Here is a 19,583-nt window from a genome sequence, read left to right as displayed (position 1 = left end):
AGCACTTGTGGCTATGGTTGCCATAGCAATTATGGTCTCTCAATTGGATGGTTGATATATAACAATCAAATTATTCATTTTCGACCCTAAACTAGATAAGAGCAAGAGCTTGTTAGCCATGTGACTTTATGTGGCTGAAGAAGATGGGTCTTTATAAATGTACCAACTGCATTTATAATTAGTTTAATTTGGTCCATAAAACAAGATTTTATTGCAATATGGTCCAAGTCCAATGTGCATTCCTTCACCATAGGGTCTAAGGGACTAAACAATAACAAAGATTTTTCCAATAATACTTACATTTTAAAAGATATGTATCAGCTAAGGTCTCTTAAGTAATGTTTTGAGTTTGAGTAATGTAAAAGGAAAAAACAGCTTCGGGAAAACTTTGTCCCTCGTTTTAAGAGTCCGATTTGACTCAACTCTAAATTTAATCGAAACTCAATATGAATACCGATACTGAAAATCCAAGTATACACTCTTGAAATCTAAAACTAAAGTGATCATAGAAGATAATTTTCTTTATAATATATAAAATTATGATGATGTTTACTAATTTAAACTAAATGTTTGCTTGGTTATTAGCTAATCCTTGTTTTTACTTGCAAATTAATGACCGAATGATGAAAGAATAGAGATGACCTTATTTTGTATTTTAGCAATTAAGTACATTTATTTAATTTTTTACCGGATTTTATGCACCCCAAAATTGAGGATTTAGCTCTTGTTTATTACATTGGTGCTAGAGAAGAAACAACCAAAGGATAATTCAATGTGAAGATGGAAAAAGTCAGGCATTCACCTAGTCCTACCTTTTTATTTACTATATATTATTCTCATTTGGTTAAAATAATCGAATTCTAATTACGGTAGTTAGGTGAGATAGTAAGGGGTCTTTCTTATCTTAACCAGTGGTTGAGAGTTTGATCCTCACCCTGGGGATGGAGCAATTTTAAAACTTGTGACCAACATCTATCCCTTAATGAGCCTACATTTTTGGCTATGTATCATTACTTGGTTCACTGGCAAACATAGCATCTAATATCGAAACCGCACATGAACTTTGTTTTAATGTGCAATTCAATACATAACTTTAATTGTGGTTCAAATGTACACATTAAATTTTAATTTTGATTCAATTGTATATATTTATTTACATATTGAATTAATATAATTGTTTGTGTATGTAATATATATGTAAAATGGTGGTACGATAATATTGCAAATGATTTATATATCAGACACGAATATTATAGAGAGAATATATCGGGGACATGAACATACGTATTACAGAGCTCACAACCAGAAAGGTTGACCTACATGAATAGAAGAATCCAACACTAAGCTTATTCAGTACATATATAATAAAAACATCCAAAACTAAAGATCGAACATGATACACAAGTTCATGTACATGTAAAGTAAAAGCGTGGAGGTGGGAAGTGAAAATCAGGGGTTGGTGTTCTTCTGGGTGTAGATGTAATCAAGGTGAGCAGCAAGTGTTCTTCTCATCAGGCGTTCTTCTTCCTCTATTCCATCGCAGCTATCTTCTTCAACCTGCAAACCAAAGAATCAAATCAGTAGAAGACCTTCCCTTCCTTCAACAAATTAATTATATAAACAGTTGTTGATGTCTTGATGATGAGCAGGAAGAAAAAGGAGAGAGATTTTTGTATGTATTTACAAATACCAGGTATTGAACTTTGATTGGAGTAGCATGATGTGCGTATGGAGCTGCAGGTTGAGGGCGGGCGGCTGAAGCACAAGAAGAAAATGTGAAGAGGAGGAGGAAGACGATGATGATGCAGGAGGCGATGGCCTTGGATTTGGAACACATTTTGGCAAAGAAAATATGGCGGAAGGACTGTGCGGAGGTGATCAATTTATAAACATTGCATGTATAAAAATATTAAATTTGGAAAATGAAGTATGGGTTGAAAATGATGTATTGTTTGTTAAATATTTTTTAATTTTTTTCTAAAATGAATGGAAAAATTAATATTAATTTTACTGACATGGTTTTCTTATAAAAATATATATGTATGTCACACTAACAATTATTTTTTTAAACTAAAAAATATAAAATTTAATTATTTAATAATTAAAATTATAATAATATTCTATAATTTTTAGTATTTTAAAAAATTAATTAATTGTTGACATGACATATATGTAGAGTTGAGGGATGTCGAAGGCAGAACTAGTGACTGGAGTGAAATTATAACAAGGTAGCCGTACTGGAAGATACAGTTGGATCACCTCCTTTTTAGGGGAGTTAATGTTTGTTGGGTATTTTGGTTTGACACTGCTTCACACCAAAAAAGAAGTTAGCTACGTCTGAATTAAACTTAGAGATAGAAGCCTTCTTTCGTTTCTCGACGGTGAAGTAAGACCAAGCGCATGAGCTTATTATCCTAGGTTGGAACAAGTTGATAGGATCCCCTTTTACGCCCCCAGGATCCCTCCCATGTGGCAACATGGGGGCGTAAAAAGGAAAGAGAGGATGGGGTTTCTCTCGCTTTTGGCATAGCGGGCCCCCAGGGGAGGCTTTTCCATCAATTTCAAGATGTTTTGGAAAAAAAACCCGCTAGTTTAAAAGCGAAAAGAAGCTAAAAATAAATAGGTAGCTAAAATATATATTTTTGTTAAGTTGGAGCTTTGTCCACTTTATTTTCTCTCAAAAAGAGATGGTTTCGATTTTTATTTATTTATTTCAAGTCATGTTTTGGTGTGTATATGGATTTGTTAAGATAAGGGAGTCACTAGATTTATTGGAAACTATTCTAGGAAGACTTATCATGATAGAGCATTGTATGATTTTCACAAAATTGAGCTCCAAGATGTCGATGATTTTTTTTTTTTTTGAGAGGGGGAAAGGTAGAAAAAGGACTTGGCTTTTGGTGTATCATTGATGTCATGGACCTTTTTAGTCTTTTGGCAATGGTTTTTTGGTTGGCCGATATTCATCAATAGGATGGCCTTATAAGGACATGCTAAAATGCAATTATCAACAATTGATCAATTTGATTCATATTTGAGGTTTTTTTTTTCATAAATAATAGCATTTATGCATCAATTTATAGTATTTTATTTATCGTTTGTAGTACGTATCATGCCTATGCATTTCTTGTTTATAATTCCTATTAATGATAAGTATTTTCTTAAAAAATGGACTAAAGTTACTATGTATTATGTTGTTGACTGGAATTTCTATTCAGATGCATTAATATATATGGTATCTAACAAAGCTTGACAACGGGTAATATATACAAAGATAACAAAAATTGACAACATAAAATACCTCAAAGGAATATAATTATGTGCATTCAGAGGATGAAATATCATGAATGAGATCCTTGATTCAACCATAACCTTTATCTCTTCTATGCAAAAAATTTGTATGGTGCTTGCCTCTTTTATGCCTGAAATTACCTTTGCCTATTGAATGATAGTTGATTCCAAATAGACAGCAATCCCCATCGAATGCAGTAACCTTGTGATTGCTTGGTGCCATATGGTTGTAGCAGAAATCATATGGACCTAATAATACCTATGGTTGGGAGGTGCCTCGGCCCCCTTAAAATGTCCTTTAAAAATTATAAAGATATAGACTATAAAAAATTAAAATTTCATTCGACTTCTAAAAAATTGTTCTGACTTCACCCCTACACTAGGAATCATAATTCACAAGAGTGGGAAACTTTATTAAAAATGCTCCCACATTCGATAAAACCCACCAAATGATTTTACCTCATGGAAATGAAAAGTGTTTATAAATTGGTTGGACATGGGTCTTAACCATGTTCACAAGTGTGGTGATAAGTTGGCCGATTTTTAATTGAGAGTATTATTAGAGTTGACTTAAAGGAACTGGATGAAACGCCCATCAAATTGAAGATGTGATAAATTGACAAATGATGTGAAAAACTTTTCTCCATATATCTTTAAAGTATCATATAAACTTTTTCTGTGTAATGAGATGTACGGTGGGTTTGGATAGGCGATTGGGTGCGGTGCGGCGCGTTTAGTTACTTTTTGTCTGACGCTACAGTATCGCTACAGTATCTAATCTCACTGCCACCATTGTTTTTACACTAACCGCAGGTAAACATACCGCCCATCCAAACTCACCCGTAGAAACAAACCAAGCTACTCTCTTGACCAGACCATAAAGCTGAGCTACACCATGTCTTTGCAACTGCTACATAGTTAGGTGAAATATAACAACTTAAATTTTTTACTTTTATAAATTGAGATTATGTGGCAAATTGGCAATCAATTATCCAACATATAAAATTCTCCTTCACTGATTGTTAATCGATTATGAATCTTATTCTAAATTGGTTATTAAACTTTAAATCATTTTAATTATATTTTTAAACTGTGGAAGTTATATTAATTACGTCATTACGTTATTAAAATTATTAATTTAACTGTTAAATAACATGTCGGATACTTAATTTAAAATAAAAATTTTAAGCAAAATAAATATTTTAAAGATTTATCGCTCATTTTTATCTTTAAATTTATCCGTGTAAGATTTGGCATGTCATTTTATAATTTAATTAAAAATTTTAACAACGAAAGGATCTGATTGATAAAACATCGCCATATTGATAATTGTTGATACAACCTACAACAAGGGAGGAGGACAAGGAGGAAATCAAAGTGGTGCAATGAAAGTCAGATTACCTAAAGAGATCGAGAGCTGGAACATGGATAAGAGGACAGGCTGATCGAGAAGGGGATTGCTTAAAGTAATTGGCTAAAACTACTATTCTGCAGGTATTACAGGTACATGTTGTTGCTAGCCTTGGAAAGTATATAGAGCTTCTGTAGTTCCATGAAATTTAATCATTTCGAAGCTGGTAACCGCATGTAACTCAATGGTGTCCTGTTATTATTTTTAAGAATCAAATGGTGTGGATCAAGTTGACCTTGCAGAACATTCAATCTTCCAGTTTTAGATGAAGATGTTCTTTCCCTTCATTATGGCTCTGTTATATTCTTGTATCCCTCAGATGGTGTCGTCTCAAATGTTCCACTCAAGTCTCAGTCCCTTAAGAACTCCTTGTCCAAAATCCTACTCCATTTCTACCCACTTGCTGGTCAGCTCAAGGATGCTGTAACCATCGAATGCAATGATGAAGGGGCTTGTTTTATTGAAGCTAAATCCAAGTGCCTAAGTCAAGCTAATCCCAATCTTTAGTTGCTTAACTTGTTAGTCCCATGCTCTCATCCGTTCGACCTTGGCGTGCATCTTGCTTGTTCAATTCACCAGCTTTGCATGCGGTGGAACCGCGGTTGCTTGTTCAATGGAGTACATCACTCACATTCATTCCCCCGCCCACGACTTGGAATTGCATGACGAAGAGGTTCGTGTTTCAAGAACCTGATAGTATTGCTAGATTCGAAATGGGGAGGCATAGAAGCTTGGGTGACATTGGACGAAGAAGAAATGGCCATGTTCGGGCGTAATGATGAGTTATTGGCGGTTGCTTCGTTGAATCCTTATGCCCTTATAAATTACACCCGCATCTGATCGAGCAATAGTGTCGCATTGTGTCACGGTATCAGTCAATGAAGTACAACTTTTAATAGTTTTTTTTTTATTAAAAAAGAACACGTAAATCCAATCAAAGATCAAACCATGATGCAAGATTCCAATCTGTATTTTACGAAAATGACGAAAATTAATTAGTTAAATTACATGCATCGTTGAAATTTTGGCCAAAAGATGTTCAAGAAAGTCTTCTTTCAATTAAATTATACAATTAAGTAAATAACTATTTGGGTTACTAATGATATGGTTCGGTTTTATTTTGGACATATTCTATTAAATCGTTAATGAAATGATAACATCGTATTTTTCTAAATGGTATTATGACACATTTAGTCTTCAACACTAATATTTTCTATCAATTCTTAATTCTAAATAATTTAACAAATTTAACTCTCTATATTACAAATTCTATCAATTTATTCATTAAATATCATTCCAAGGTATAAGTCTAATAAAAATTCAAAAGAAATGAAATTATAAAAAGAAACTTTAAAATCTAAATATTAAAAAAATATAAAAAAATGGTATTAAAAAAAGAAACTTAATATTTTCAATTTAAAAAAATTAAAAAATTCATTATTTTCCCAATTCTCATCACAAACTCACAATTTTCTTCTCCCTCAAAATTACTTGGGTTCGACCATTGCCTACACCGTCGTCTTTCGGCGGTCTTCTCCGATCAAAACCTCCCTCATGTCGTTCTTCTCTTCTCCCTCTTTCTCATCCTCAAGTCTAATAAGTGGCAAAGACAGCAGGGCTGGCGGGGGCTCGTCCTCTGCTAAAATAAAAAATTTTCTATTTAAACCCCTTTATAATTTATAAAATTTTAAATTAGTAATAGTAAAATTACATTTTGACCTCCAAAATGATAAAATTTTGGTTTAATCCTTTTAAAATTATAAATATATAGATTATTAAAATGATAAAATTAGTTTTTAAAAATGATAAAATAAATTTTTACTATCATAAAAATATATAATTTAATTTCGACCCCAAAAATTTTCTGACTTCACCCCTAAATTTAATTCTAAAAATTTCTCTTCCAAAATGAAAAACCTTGAACCAAAATTTCTGAAAAAAAAACCTCCAAACTTTCACTTTCACTTTCACCGTTTCGATCATTGTGAAACTCAAACCATAGCTTCTCCTCACCCTTCTCCACCTTCCAACTATTGAGATTCTTGAATGAAGCCCACCACTTTTCCCTTTCTTTTCGTTTTCTTTTTAAAATTTTGATTTCTTTTTCTAGTTTTGGTCTACCAAATGTGGAACACTTTTGATTTCAAGTCTTCCATGATATTGTCCTAAGTAGGGCTTAGCATTTGATCGAATCGAAGGGAAAAATTTCGAGTTGACGAGTTTTATTTTATCATTCTAATTCAATTTGAAATTTTTTCGAATCAAGATTAGTTGAATCGAGTGAAATTGCCGAGTTAAATTAAAAAAATTGAACATGCCAAATTAAAATGTTATTACAGTATAACTAATAACTAATTTCATGTTCAAGTATATAAATTTAAAACCATATATATTTAAAAAAATTCAAAGCAAAATAAGAGAAAGAAATATTTTAGTATGATAAACTTAAACCATTAATTAACTTATTTAGATCTCAAAATTATTATTTTAGAAAATTTTAAATTTTTAACTTTCTTTATATATTCTTTATTTTTTTAAATTTTTATTTTTATTTAAAAAATATAAATTTGGGATATTTTATAAATATTTTGAATTTTAAATTTTTTTGTAATTTTTGTTGAGAGAGACCAATTTCTTCATTTTAAAATTGACAAGAACCAAAGGGGTATTTATACCATCATTATTTGAATTATTCTAATTATAAAACTCAACTTGACTTGAACTCAAAATTCGAATTACTTATACAAGTTGACTCGAAAAAATCAAATAACTCAATTAGATTAATTCAAAATTTGAGTTTTTAATTCGATTTTTTCGAATTGAAACAAATTTTGTTCACCTCTAATTCTAAGTTTAGGATGAAAAATAAAAAAAGGAAAATTGTTCAAGCTCCCTACATATTACCATTGGGCTTTTAAATTTCCTTTATTTTTTACTAATGGAGGGGGTTTAGACTCTAGAGAAATATTTTCTAGGCATAATAATTTATTAGGTCCTCCAACTTTATAAAAAGAGTTATTTTAGTTCTCCATTTAATTTTTGGTCTCTTTAGCTTTGAACTTGTAATTTTTTGTCAAATTACGCTAAAATAGATGGAAAAGTTAACAAACGCGTGGCATACACGTGGATTGCCATGAGAATGATAGATCAGCATTTAATTAATTTTTTAAAATTAAAAAATTTATAATTTTAATTTTTTTAATAATCTTAATAATTTTTTATTTTTAAAAATATTTTTTAATATTTTTTCTTGATTTTTTTTTAAATTTTAAAAAATACATTAAATGCTGATGTGCCATTCACGTGGTAATCTCCGTGTGCACCAAAGTTAAAAAAACATTAATTTTTCCATCCATTCTAGAGTGATTAGACAAAAACCACAAACTTAAAGCCTAACAAATAAAAAAATTAAAATTAAAATAATTTTTAAAATTGAATTTCCAAATAAACCATTAATCCTATTTCCAATAGCCACATCCTTCCAAAATTATCAACTTCCTCTTAAGCTAATCATCAAGTTGATCAATTTTTGGACCAAAATTTTAAAACATTCACATAATAAAATTTTCATTTTATTAGAGCTTCGATTTTAAATATTATATATAAAATAATATTATCAGGAGAAAAATCAATTGCAATAATTACATTATGACTATTAAATAAAAGAATTTCATAATTATATGTATAAATACATTATGAGTATTAAATTTCTTTAAAATTCATTTAATAAAAATTAAGTAAATCAAGGGTTTGTATTTAATCTGTTTGACTTTAATTTCTTTTGGTTGATAAAAACAAAACTAATAAACTAATTACGTAGTATTTCTTTGAACAACATTATAAGACTTGGAACTGGTCTTAAGGATTCGTGCGTCGTAAATATCGGCCTTATTTGTTTGGTGGAAAAGAAGTAGATTAATCCATCAATGGAATTTATAAACTACAGTATCGCATGGTTTCTTCTTTTTTCTTTTTTTTTTTTTTGAAATCAGGATATTTATTGTTGGTAGTAGTGATTAAATCTCATGTTTCGGATACATTTTAAAAAAAATAAACGACTAGCCACAAAGTGGGTTTCATTTTCATGAGTAGGATCTGACCCCGAAACATGATTAAGGAATTGATTTTGATGCTTTGGAATATATGGATATGTTTAAGCATGATTTTTAAGTGTTTTGAGATTAATTTTCAACTTTGGAGGTTAAGGGTCTGATACCCTTTTCGAGGCATGTATTTAGTTTCGAACACCTCCGATCACTTGAGAAATGTTTTTAAATGGTTTTAAGTTGATTTTAAAGTTTCAAAATGTTTTTATATCATTTTTATGATTTTATTAAAATTTTAAATTATGATAAAGTTTTTATTTTTCTCAATCTGAATGACTTCGTTTTAAGTCGATAGTCGTCAAACCTTTGTTTTAGGATTGTTCGTGCACTCGTAAGTATCCAATGATTTGAAATGGTTTATAATCGTATTGAATTCCTTCCCATTCCTTTTAAATTGATTTAAAGGACATTGTTAGATTTTGAAATGGATGTTTTTATAAAAGAAAATTTTTGTACAGGTCAATAAAATGTTTCAATAGCACTTCTCATTCGTATCGTACGCCGACACAGGTGAGGGGTATTATAAAGAGTGTCAAAAATATTCTAGAATAACAAACAATGACTCAATAAAACACATTCAACCAACTTCAAGTAAAACCAAAAATCATTTGTTAATGGGAAGGCAACCAAAATTATCCAAGTAAAAAAATCCTAACAAAACTCACTGCACTTTAATTAGGGGGCAGGCAAAGGCCTTCCTCCTCTCAATCAAATGGTATAATTATTATTTTAAGTCTTGTAAAATATTAAATTTTTAAGCTTTTAATTAAATGAAAAAAATTAAAATTTATGCCCTTTAAAAAATAAATAATTTCATTTAAATATTTAAACACAATATTTTTAACTTTGACCTTAAAAATTTATAATTTTATCTCTATCACTATAAACAAAATTTCTAGCTTCCCTATGCTTGAGATCAAATTCATTATCCTCCTATACTTTCTTTTTTGTGGCTACTTTGCCTCCCTATAAGTTGTCTTTAACCGATACAGTTTTGTTATGGTACTCACTACTACAGACTCGCTACCCAATTACTCGATTGGATCTTGACCTGCATTCTAAACGGTTCGTATTTTAAGTTCACACGTGAGGTGTTCGTACCCTTCTATGTGACCGCAAGGTATGTGAACAAATGTAGGTTTGCACTATTATGCAGGCAAACCCACATCTAGAAAACATGCGTTAACCTTAAAATAGGATACATGTTGACATTAACCGTGGCCATATTATATAAAAACACAAGTTAACCATTTTGAAAATTACACACTCTAATACTCAACAAGTTTTCTCCTTTGGCTCTTGAAGATCGCCGTCACCAATGTCGAGAGGATTATCTTCTCTCTGATAAACTTTACTTCATTTATTCTTCCGACGCTTTCTTGCGCTATCACCATTTGATAAAAGAAGATATATATTGACTATATTTCTTGTTAATAGCAGCCTTAATTTTTTAGACTTTTTCTTTTCTTGGGAATGTATATGTACATATATTATAATATGATGTATGATAAAAGCATCTGTGTATATCTATATAAAGGCATAGAACGGTAGGCCAAGACAAGGGTGCATTAATTTATTAAGCTTGAGGAGGCAAAGGAATATGCAGAAAATGAAGGTTGAAGTTGTCTCAAGAAAAACCGTCAAACCCTCCATTCCCACACCTCACCATCTCAGAACATTCAATCTTTCTGTTTTGGATCAAGACGTTCTTGCCCTTCATTATGGCTCTGTCATGTTTTTCTATCCCTCAGACGGTGACGTTTCGAATGTTTCACAAAAGTCCGAGTCCCTCAAAAACTCCTTGTCCAAAATCCTACTCTATTTCTACCCACTTGCTGGTCAGCTCAAAGATGCTGTAACTATCGAGTGCAATGATGAAGGGGCTTGTTTTATAGAAGCTAAATCCGGGTGCCAACTCAAGGATTTGCTTGCTGATCCGGATACTGAGCTGCTTAAGTCGTTGGTCCCATCGATTGATCCTAAAGCCATCCGTTCGACTTTGGCCTGCAACTTGCTCGTTCAACTCACCAGCTTCACATGTGGTGGAACGGCAGTTGCGGTCTCGGTGTCACAAAAATTCGCCGACACTTCGTCTTTTTGTACCTTCATACGGAGCTGGACTGCCATGAGCGGTCATGAATATGGCAGAGTGGAGTTACCGAAACTAGTTGGGGCTTCGTTGCTACCACCTTTGGATACAACACTCATATCCATTCCTCCGCCCACGACTCGAAATTGCACGTCGAAGAGGTTCTTGTTTCACGGACCACAAATCACAAACCTCAAACTCAAAGTTGCTGCTGCCATGGGGCATCAGCAGCACAATATCACCGACGCGGAAATCGTGCTGGCACTCATACTGAAATGCGCGGCTGCCGCTGCCTATTCTCATGGATCATCCTCTCGGTCTCGGCAATCCGCGTTGCTAAACGTGGTGAACTTGCGGAAAAGAATGGTTCCACCATTACCAGGAAACACAATAGGGAACTTGATTCTGAAATACGCAGTGATGTTCGATGAGGACGATGTGGAACTCCATCAACTGGTTTCCAAAATGAAGAACGAGTTCACCAATGTTTGCAATGAGAAGGTGAAGGGAATCAAAAGCAAGAAAGGGTACAAAGAAATTCGAGAGAGTCGTAAACAGATTGCTCAGCTCTTGAATGGCAAAGTCAAAGACATCAACAGCACCTATACTTGTACCAACTTATGCGGCTATCCATTTCATGAGATGGATTTTGGGTGGGGAAAGCCGATATGGGTGACGAGTCCGAGTAATTTCAAGAACATGATAGTGTTGCTAGATTCGAAATGGGGAGGCATAGAAGCTTGGGTGACATTGGATGAAGTAGAAATGGCCATGTTCGAGCGTAACAATGAGTTATTGGCAGTTGCTTCGTTAAATCCTAGTGCCCTTATAAATTACAGCCGCATCTGATCGAGCAATAGAGATTGTCGCATTGTGATTTACGGGCGTAAAACCTTGATGCCTTTGGTCACAAGGAAAAGTTTTTTTTATTAGTGTTAAAATAGATTGTTATAACGTAAAGAATAATTAAGGTATAATAACAAAATTTGCTCCTGTACTTTAACGAAATTGTCAATGTGATACTTGCACTTTTAATTTATTCATTTTGATATATGTACTTTAGTTTCGTTTATCAATATGGTACCTGACAATGAACGATAATGAATGACTTCCATTAAAAAAGAGAAAAAAGGCAACGAATTCTCTTGAATAATACCATTCAACATATCTATTTAAGTGCTTGTTTGCCCCAACCCAATCCAAAAGAAGAAGAAACGATTATCATTTTGTCTTTGTTTCCTAAATCTTTAATACGTACACCACTGTCCAATTAAAAATGAGTAAATTAGTCTTTATACATTAAATGAATTAGTCTTTTCTGTTAAAAATTCATCCTTTTGTATTGTTAAAAATTGACGTGACTAATAGAATAACCTAATAATGACACATAACGTGCCACGTATATCTCATCTTGACATATAAATACCAGTTTCTAATTGTGGAAATAAATTTTTTAAAGAAAATGATTAGTTTACTCTTTAATGTAATGTACAATGACTAATCGCCCATTTTTACGTAGAGAAATCAAAATACAATTCAACTCTTAATATAAAGGTCTCCACGATAATTTTTGAACCAATCAATAAATTATAATTTACTAATGATGGTTTTCACTAAAGAATAATGTCTCATGCTATTAATATTCAATGAAGTATTAATTTTAATAAATTTTAAAAATAGTAAATCAATGCAAAATCCTATCATTATGTATTTTCCCATACGTATTTTACGAAAATGACGAAAATTAATTTAAATCTATTTTGGCCAAAAGTTGATCTAGAAAGTCAAATTTCCTTTTTCCCTTGTCTTCTTAGTGTAATACTTCTACCATAAGTATGGGTTTGGTTTTAAAAGTGTTTACTTGCTGTACAAGTTTTACTCACATTTTAACTTACGTTTTAAGAAATATTGCTTACGTGACATTATTGCAATTTTATCATTTGGCGGATTTTAATTGTTTAAGTAAATAATCAAATTAAAAGTTCTAATACCTTTAATTTAACTTTGTTAATTTATACCGATTAAGCATTAGCTCGATTAGTATAAGCATTGTTGGGGTACGTTGAAGCGCATTATCTTCTTATTTATGGGTTAGGGAGGGACTATGGGTAATTCTAAACATTGTGTCAAAAAAAAAACAATTATGATCCGAACTTATAATAAAATTGTTCAAAAAAACACTTTACTATTTTATTTAATTTAAGCTGAGAATTACGAATTTATATTCATCAAGTCAATTGTACAACTATTGGAATCTTATATATAATTATGTTATAAAAATTAATTTCATAAGACATGTTAATAATGGTAGTCACTCTAATTTCATTAAAAGTAATTATGTTATAACTTTTGAAATTATTTTCTTTTATCGATTTAGTCATTCTAATTAAAATAATTGTTCAAATTGGTCACTACCGTTAAAATTTTCGTTAATCCACTAACAAATTACTAACGTGGCACAATAGCCATTTGAATAATGACAGATACCAATTGAGCTATATCCCCCAAGCCAAGTGGAGCATGCATGAAGGAGTCAAATGCTTTTTCTATTCTTTTCCCAGGCGCAGTTGGGCCTTCCTAGACTTGAACCGAAGACCTCGCTCGTGAAGTAAATCATCGCACATACGGTCTAACCAATTGGGAGAGAACCAATAGATTTCTTTTCGAAAGCGATTCATCTTTCCCGATGACATTTTTTTTATTTTTGACTAAAATATATATGTTTTGCAAGTATATACAAAGCACATGTGCCATTTCCTATGAAGGAATGGACTGGCCCTCAAACAATATTGCAAGCAAGACAAGTTCTTGCAAATTGTGGGGTGTGCCTCGCATTTATCGAATGTTTTGCGGGCACTTCTAAAAGATAGACGCTCAACATCAAGACGAGGAGATATATGACATTGCGATGATACGACGAACAAGGGACGACGTTATAATGAGGGTCATCGGGACATCGGGACAAGGCGGCGATCACATGAGGTAGGAGAAAAGGCAACGTCACGATGATATCTCACCTAATGTAGTTGTGTTTTATACTTCAAGCAGGATTGTTTCTTCCAATTGAACTCGGATTATTCTAGGGATATGTTAGTATGATTAGAACTCTAATCTAAGCCTATTTAAAGGGTCATTGTATCCTTGTTTTGACATGCCAATCAGTTAGGGTTTTTCTCGAGGGCAGCAAGATGTAGTCGTATATGAGTTTAGGTGAGAGTTTCGTAGTAACTATGGAGAGAATTTTGTTTCCAAGTTAAGACTTTGTTTTCGGGGTTCTGATTCTTACATTTAGGTTTCTTTCCTCCATACTGTATTCTTGTTTGTTTACTCATTTAGTGAAAAGATGATACCTCCTTTGCCCGTGGTTTTTATCCACTTCGGAGGAGTTTTCTATATAAAATATTTGTGTTCGTTCTTCTCCACTTTTACTATCTCGCTGTTTATACGGATCGATCCCTAATACAAATCATATTATAGTAGTTCAACCTAGAGGTGATCATGGGTCGGGCCGGGCCGGGTTCGGGCAAAATTTTAAGCCCATTTTCTAGGCCCGGGCTCAGCCCAGCCCGAAATATGGGCCTAAAAATTTGTCCAAGCCCTGCCCGAAAGAAAATTGCTAAGCTCGAGCCCGGCCCGGCCCGACCCATATTAAATGTATATATTTAATAAATAAAATATATATTTGATTAAAAAAATATATATTTAATATATAATTCGGGCTGAGCCGGGCCCGAGCCAAAAAAGTTTTACCCGAGGCCCGACCTATTTTCTAAACATACCTCTTTTTTTGCCCAAACCTATATTTCAGGCCTATATTTTTACCCGAACCCTCTCATTTTTTGGGCGGGCCGTCGGGCCTGGCCGAGTAGCCCAACCCATGATCAGCTCTAGTTCAACCTAAAGTTACAGATTACACCTTCTGTTTGTTTGTGCTGGTAAATGTACATAATTGCAGGCTTAAATGAAACAATCGAGTTCAAGTGTTTCCTTTTCTTATTCCTTGCAAACATTACCCATTTGTCACTTGTAGTTTAAGAATAATTTGATTAAATTTCGATTTCCTTTGTTGTATTATCTCCATAGCTACAAAAGGAAAAAGTTTTCTCCAAGTTGAGGCAATTTCTTTGTTGTGGCAAATTCATATACATAATTGGGTATATCTTCTTTTTTTTCTGAAGCAATACATAAATCTGGATGAATCCTAAGGTTTTGTGGGATTGGAGGATGGATTTGATATGCTTCAAAAATTTGAAGAAAATTTATATTTTCATAGAAAAAAAAAGGTTTTTTTCATTTCCCAAAATTCATTTTTAATTCATAAGTTCTATTTTTATGTTTAATAATTATATTATCAAAATTTTCATATTTATCTCTTAATTTAATGTATAGATAAAAATGGGGGTTTTGGTATCTCCATTTGCTAGTTATAGATAGGAGAGGAAAAATTATTTTGGAATAATTATAAAGAAGTTTCTAAGTTTTAGACAAAAGTAAAAAAAAAAAAGAAAAAGAAAAAAGTGTCATGTGTCATTGTTTAATTGGTTAATGTATCACGTCAAGTAATCTATTAATGAATTAATGGAATTTTTAATAGCAGTGACCAATTTGGATAATTATCTTAATTAGAGTGATTAAATTGACAAAAAATATTTAGAGTGAGTAAAATAGAAATAGCGCTATTTTAAGGTGACTTGCGATGTAATTTAAATAAACTAATTTATATTCATACTTTGTGTAACTCTTAAAAGTCATTAAAATTGAAAACTATTAAAATTAAATTATTAAAAATGAGAATATTTTAGTAAAAATATAGGCTTGAAAATTGGATTTGAGCAAAAAATAAAGTCCGTTTAGAAAATGGGTCGGACCTCAGGTAAGGTTTTTTTGGCTCGGCTCGAATTTGCAATAAAAAAAACTTGTTGTTTTGCTGTTGTTTTCCCACTTTTTGTAACTGTTTTGCTACAATTTCACTATTATGTTGCTACTATTTTGTTGTTAATGTTTGGATATTGTATAACACTTGTTTTATTGTTAGTTTTGTTATTATTTTAGAGATATTTGGTTGTTAAGTTGTATTTATTTTAGTGTTATTTAAGTATAAAGACTTTTTTAAATTTATTTTCAATTTGTTGGGAAACATTTATTAATATTTTTAGTGTATTTGGTGTATTATATTTTTAAAAAAATTATATAAAAAATTTAATCTGAACGAATTTGAACTCGAATTTTAACATTTTTATCTGGGCCAAATTTGAACAAAAATTTAAGCTTATTTTTCAAGCCGAGCCCAAACCTATCAATCAGGTCTAAAATTTTATTAGTGTTCAGCCTATGAACAACTCTACTGCTGAAATAATCATTTGTTGAGATATTTTATCTTATAGTTTCAAATTAAATTTTAAATTTATATCAATAGATATTAACCAACTTCTTTTTAAGGATTAGATTTTTGTTTAAAATTTTAGAAATTATGAGATTTCTATTATATAGGATAAGTTATTTCAAATCAAAATTGTGTGTCTTGTGACTACTCTTTTATATATAAAAAGGACGTAAAAATAAAAAAAATAAACAAAAATACAGGCGGTTAAGAAAGCGTAACTCTTTCTAACTAAGAAACTTAAGTGGGTTTAAATGGGTGATTAGGTGCGGTGCAATGCAGTGCGTTTAGTTTACTTTTTGTCTCACACTACAGTATCGTTATAACATCTAATCTCATGACCATATTTTTACACTAATTACAGTTAAACACACCGCTCATCTAAACTAAGCCTTAAATAGAAAAGAAAATATTAAAGAAAACCAAATGTATTCAGCTAGCATTGCGTTGCATAGACTAAATTTACAAGCAAACAAATCAATTTGGTCTTAAAAATAATCTTCTTAATTGAGCCATTGACGGATTAGGCTAAAAGTAAAATAACTAAGTTTTCAAATGAGCTGATTTTTCAAGAGAGTGTGCGTGGTAGTCATTTATTTCTCAAAATGAATCATTCAAGTTTGTTAAAGAAATCTAAGTAAATTCAATTTCGGATTAAACTTCTTAAATGTCAAATCAAAATCTTAATGTGCCTCGAGCTCTTGCTAGCTTTAGTTCTTAAACTAAATTCTTAAAAATAAAAATAAAAATTAAATTATAATTTTACGAAGAATCTATAGAGATGTAACAAACTAATGAAAATAGTGGGTAGGGGAGGGGAAGGAGGGAGAAAATGACGCGGTAACAGAAAGCTGAGGATAAATAAGAAAATCTCGTAGTCTGTTGATATGGCAAAGGCAGAAGGACTCAAATATAAAATTATTTTATATAACCTATAAAAGGGGAACTCCGATTCAGCCGAAGCTATTCTGGAATCGACCCCTTTCTTTAATTTAGAGAAGAAAGCCATGAAACTGAGACTGAGAAATTTCGAATCGAAAGAAACTTTAAGGATACAACTTCTATCATCTTCTTCGATTCTTCAACTCCAAGAAGCCGTTTTCCCCTGTCTCCCGCTCAATCCCCTTCATGTTACTCCCTCTTCTCTCCGTTTCTCCCTCAACGCCAAGGACCTCCTCCACGCGCCGTCTCCTCTGGTTTCCCTCCTTTCCCTCGGTGTTGCTTCCGGTGACCTTATCTATTTTTCCCTTAACCCCAACGCTTTTTCTCCACCTCCTCAAACCCTGTTTCAAGAACCGATCCTAATGCCAGAGTCCAGCGCCAATCGAGAGAACCCAGTTCGAGAACCCATGTTGATCGAGCCCCAAGTTTCTCAACAAGCTAATAAAGGAAGGCTCTTGGAGCATTATTTATTGAGGAAGTTTTTAGGGGAAGAACTGGGTGATATTCGTAGCATTCACAACCTCATGGCGATGGAAATCCACGTGATTTTATTGGATTCGGGTTTCGTGTTGTTTGATACAGTTTCAGGCTTGAAAATTGATCGGTTTCGTTTGCCAGATGAGTCGTCTTCCCCTGTTTCAATTTGTTATTCCCTGCCTCAACTTTTGATTGCCAATCATGATTTTGGGCCTAATTTAACTGATTATATTGTTTTAAAGTTTCAAACTTTAAACAATTTTCTCCAGGTTTATGGGTCTTTAGTTAAAGGGGGTTCGGTATATAGATTGTCTTTGGATGGATATACGTTTGAACCAACTATGGGTTTACTGTGGGCACGTTGTTTTAAGAATTACACTAGGACTGATAATAATCAAGATGGGTCTTATATTTCATATCGTGAAAAAGAAATTTTCAAGTTTTGGAAGGTTGTTAAGGATGGACTTGCATTGCCATTGTTGATAGATCTCTCTTTTAAGATTGGATTGCCTCTTCCAGCTTGTTTCATGCGTCTCCCAGCTGACTTAAAGCTCCAGATTCTGGACTCATTGCCCGGCACGGATGTCGCAAGGATGGCATGCGTTTCAGTTGAGATGCGATATGTGGCTTCGAATAATGATCTATGGAGGAAGAAAGTTGAAGAGGAGTTTGGACATTGGTTAGGAGTAACGAGGAACTGGAAAAAGATATATCATTCATGTTGGGAGAGTAAGAAGAAGCGTAAACGGGCGATTACACGGTGGCGAGGCTTCCCTCGTGTCAATAGGCCTTCTTACTTCCCGGTTAGGAGAGATCCTATTCCACTTGGAGGTGTTCATGTTGTCCATGATGATGATTATGACCTTCCTGCTCGTCTTCGTGTACCGCCCCTTCATCAATTGCGCCGTCTTCGAAGGCAAGGTTATGTTGTACTAGACTGAAATCCTGGCTAGCTGCTGGTCACTCTTCCACTTGATCCAAATAGATATGGCGTTTTAGGGTATCATATAAAGACCTGACATGTTTATGTATATAAGAACATTTGCATGTTTTTAGACCCTTTTTGATGCTTGTAAGTGCCATGATTTTAATACCAACTTCTTGTTGAGTGGTGTCAATGGCCTTTTTTCTTTTGTTTAATGAAATGTAAGTTTATGCTTTTGTAAATATGTGTTTGCAAGATTGGTTTAGCACTTAGACTGGTTGCTGGCTATGTATTTTAACCAATCTTGACCATTTTACAATGAAATTATGTCTGTGTTGAAAGTGGAGCATTGGCCATTATCTGCAACAATTTAGACCCTTTGCCTAAACTCTGTTACAAGGAACTTATTTAGAATATATGCAGACGGATATATTATCTCTTGGTGCATGCAAAAGCTTGCCAGATGAAACTTGTTGATACAAGGAGGAGGAAACTTTGGTGGTTTGATGGTTGACCGATGGACGGAGAGTTGTAGGGAAATTAGGATGACCGAAATGTGAGTATCCGAAGAGGATTGGAGAGGAAGAAGGGACAAGAGAGATTTGAGATTATTCAAGGAGAGAGTATTTAAAGGGTTGTCATTGATCATTCTTAGGTATCACTTGTTACTCGTGTATTGGTTTCAGACTTTGATTTTGACGTCCTAGATATCACGTTAGATGTCACAACAAGAGAAAGGATATGTATAACATGTGAGTGCTGAATACTTCGAATATGTTAGGCAAGTTGTCGTGATGGTATGAGGTTGTGAGTAGAAGTTATCATGAGCCAGGTTTAAGCTGCGCCCAAGCAATAATTTAGGCTAGTCTAAAAATGAGTTTAAAAATTTGTCCAAATCTGATAAAAATGGTAAAATTTGAGTTTGACCCGGCTCGTCCATATTAAATTTTTTTATATTATAT

General features: G+C 32.8%; 3 protein-coding genes across 3 annotated transcripts; 2 read left to right on the top strand and 1 right to left on the bottom strand.

Annotated features, from left to right (window-relative positions):
* Positions 1–1,229: 1,229 nt before the first annotated feature.
* On the bottom strand, positions 1,230–1,863 carry LOC105795163 (phytosulfokines). Its single transcript, XM_012624666.2, has 2 exons — positions 1,691–1,863; positions 1,230–1,557 (listed from the first exon to the last, which is right to left on the bottom strand). Exons 1-2 carry the CDS (start codon positions 1,835–1,837, stop codon positions 1,450–1,452), a joined length of 255 nt encoding a protein of 84 aa, XP_012480120.1. The 5' UTR covers positions 1,838–1,863; the 3' UTR covers positions 1,230–1,449.
* Positions 1,864–9,906: 8,043 nt separating this feature from the next.
* Positions 9,907–11,932, top strand: LOC105795162 (stemmadenine O-acetyltransferase). The gene has a single exon (XM_012624665.2). The coding sequence runs from the start codon at positions 10,409–10,411 to the stop codon at positions 11,744–11,746; it is 1,338 nt and encodes a 445-aa protein (XP_012480119.1). The 5' UTR covers positions 9,907–10,408; the 3' UTR covers positions 11,747–11,932.
* Positions 11,933–17,151: 5,219 nt separating this feature from the next.
* Positions 17,152–18,962, top strand: LOC105795161 (F-box protein SKIP22-like). The gene has a single exon (XM_012624664.2). It carries the CDS (start codon positions 17,285–17,287, stop codon positions 18,635–18,637), a length of 1,353 nt encoding a protein of 450 aa, XP_012480118.1. The 5' UTR covers positions 17,152–17,284; the 3' UTR covers positions 18,638–18,962.
* The last annotated feature ends 621 nt before the right edge of the window (positions 18,963–19,583 follow it).

Source organism: Gossypium raimondii, chromosome 3 (genome assembly GCF_025698545.1).
Source record: "Gossypium raimondii isolate GPD5lz chromosome 3, ASM2569854v1, whole genome shotgun sequence".
NCBI classification, from domain to species: Eukaryota; Viridiplantae; Streptophyta; class Magnoliopsida; order Malvales; family Malvaceae; genus Gossypium; species Gossypium raimondii.
The sequence above is the reverse complement of the archived record's forward strand: the minus strand, read 5'-3'. Positions and strand labels throughout refer to the sequence as shown.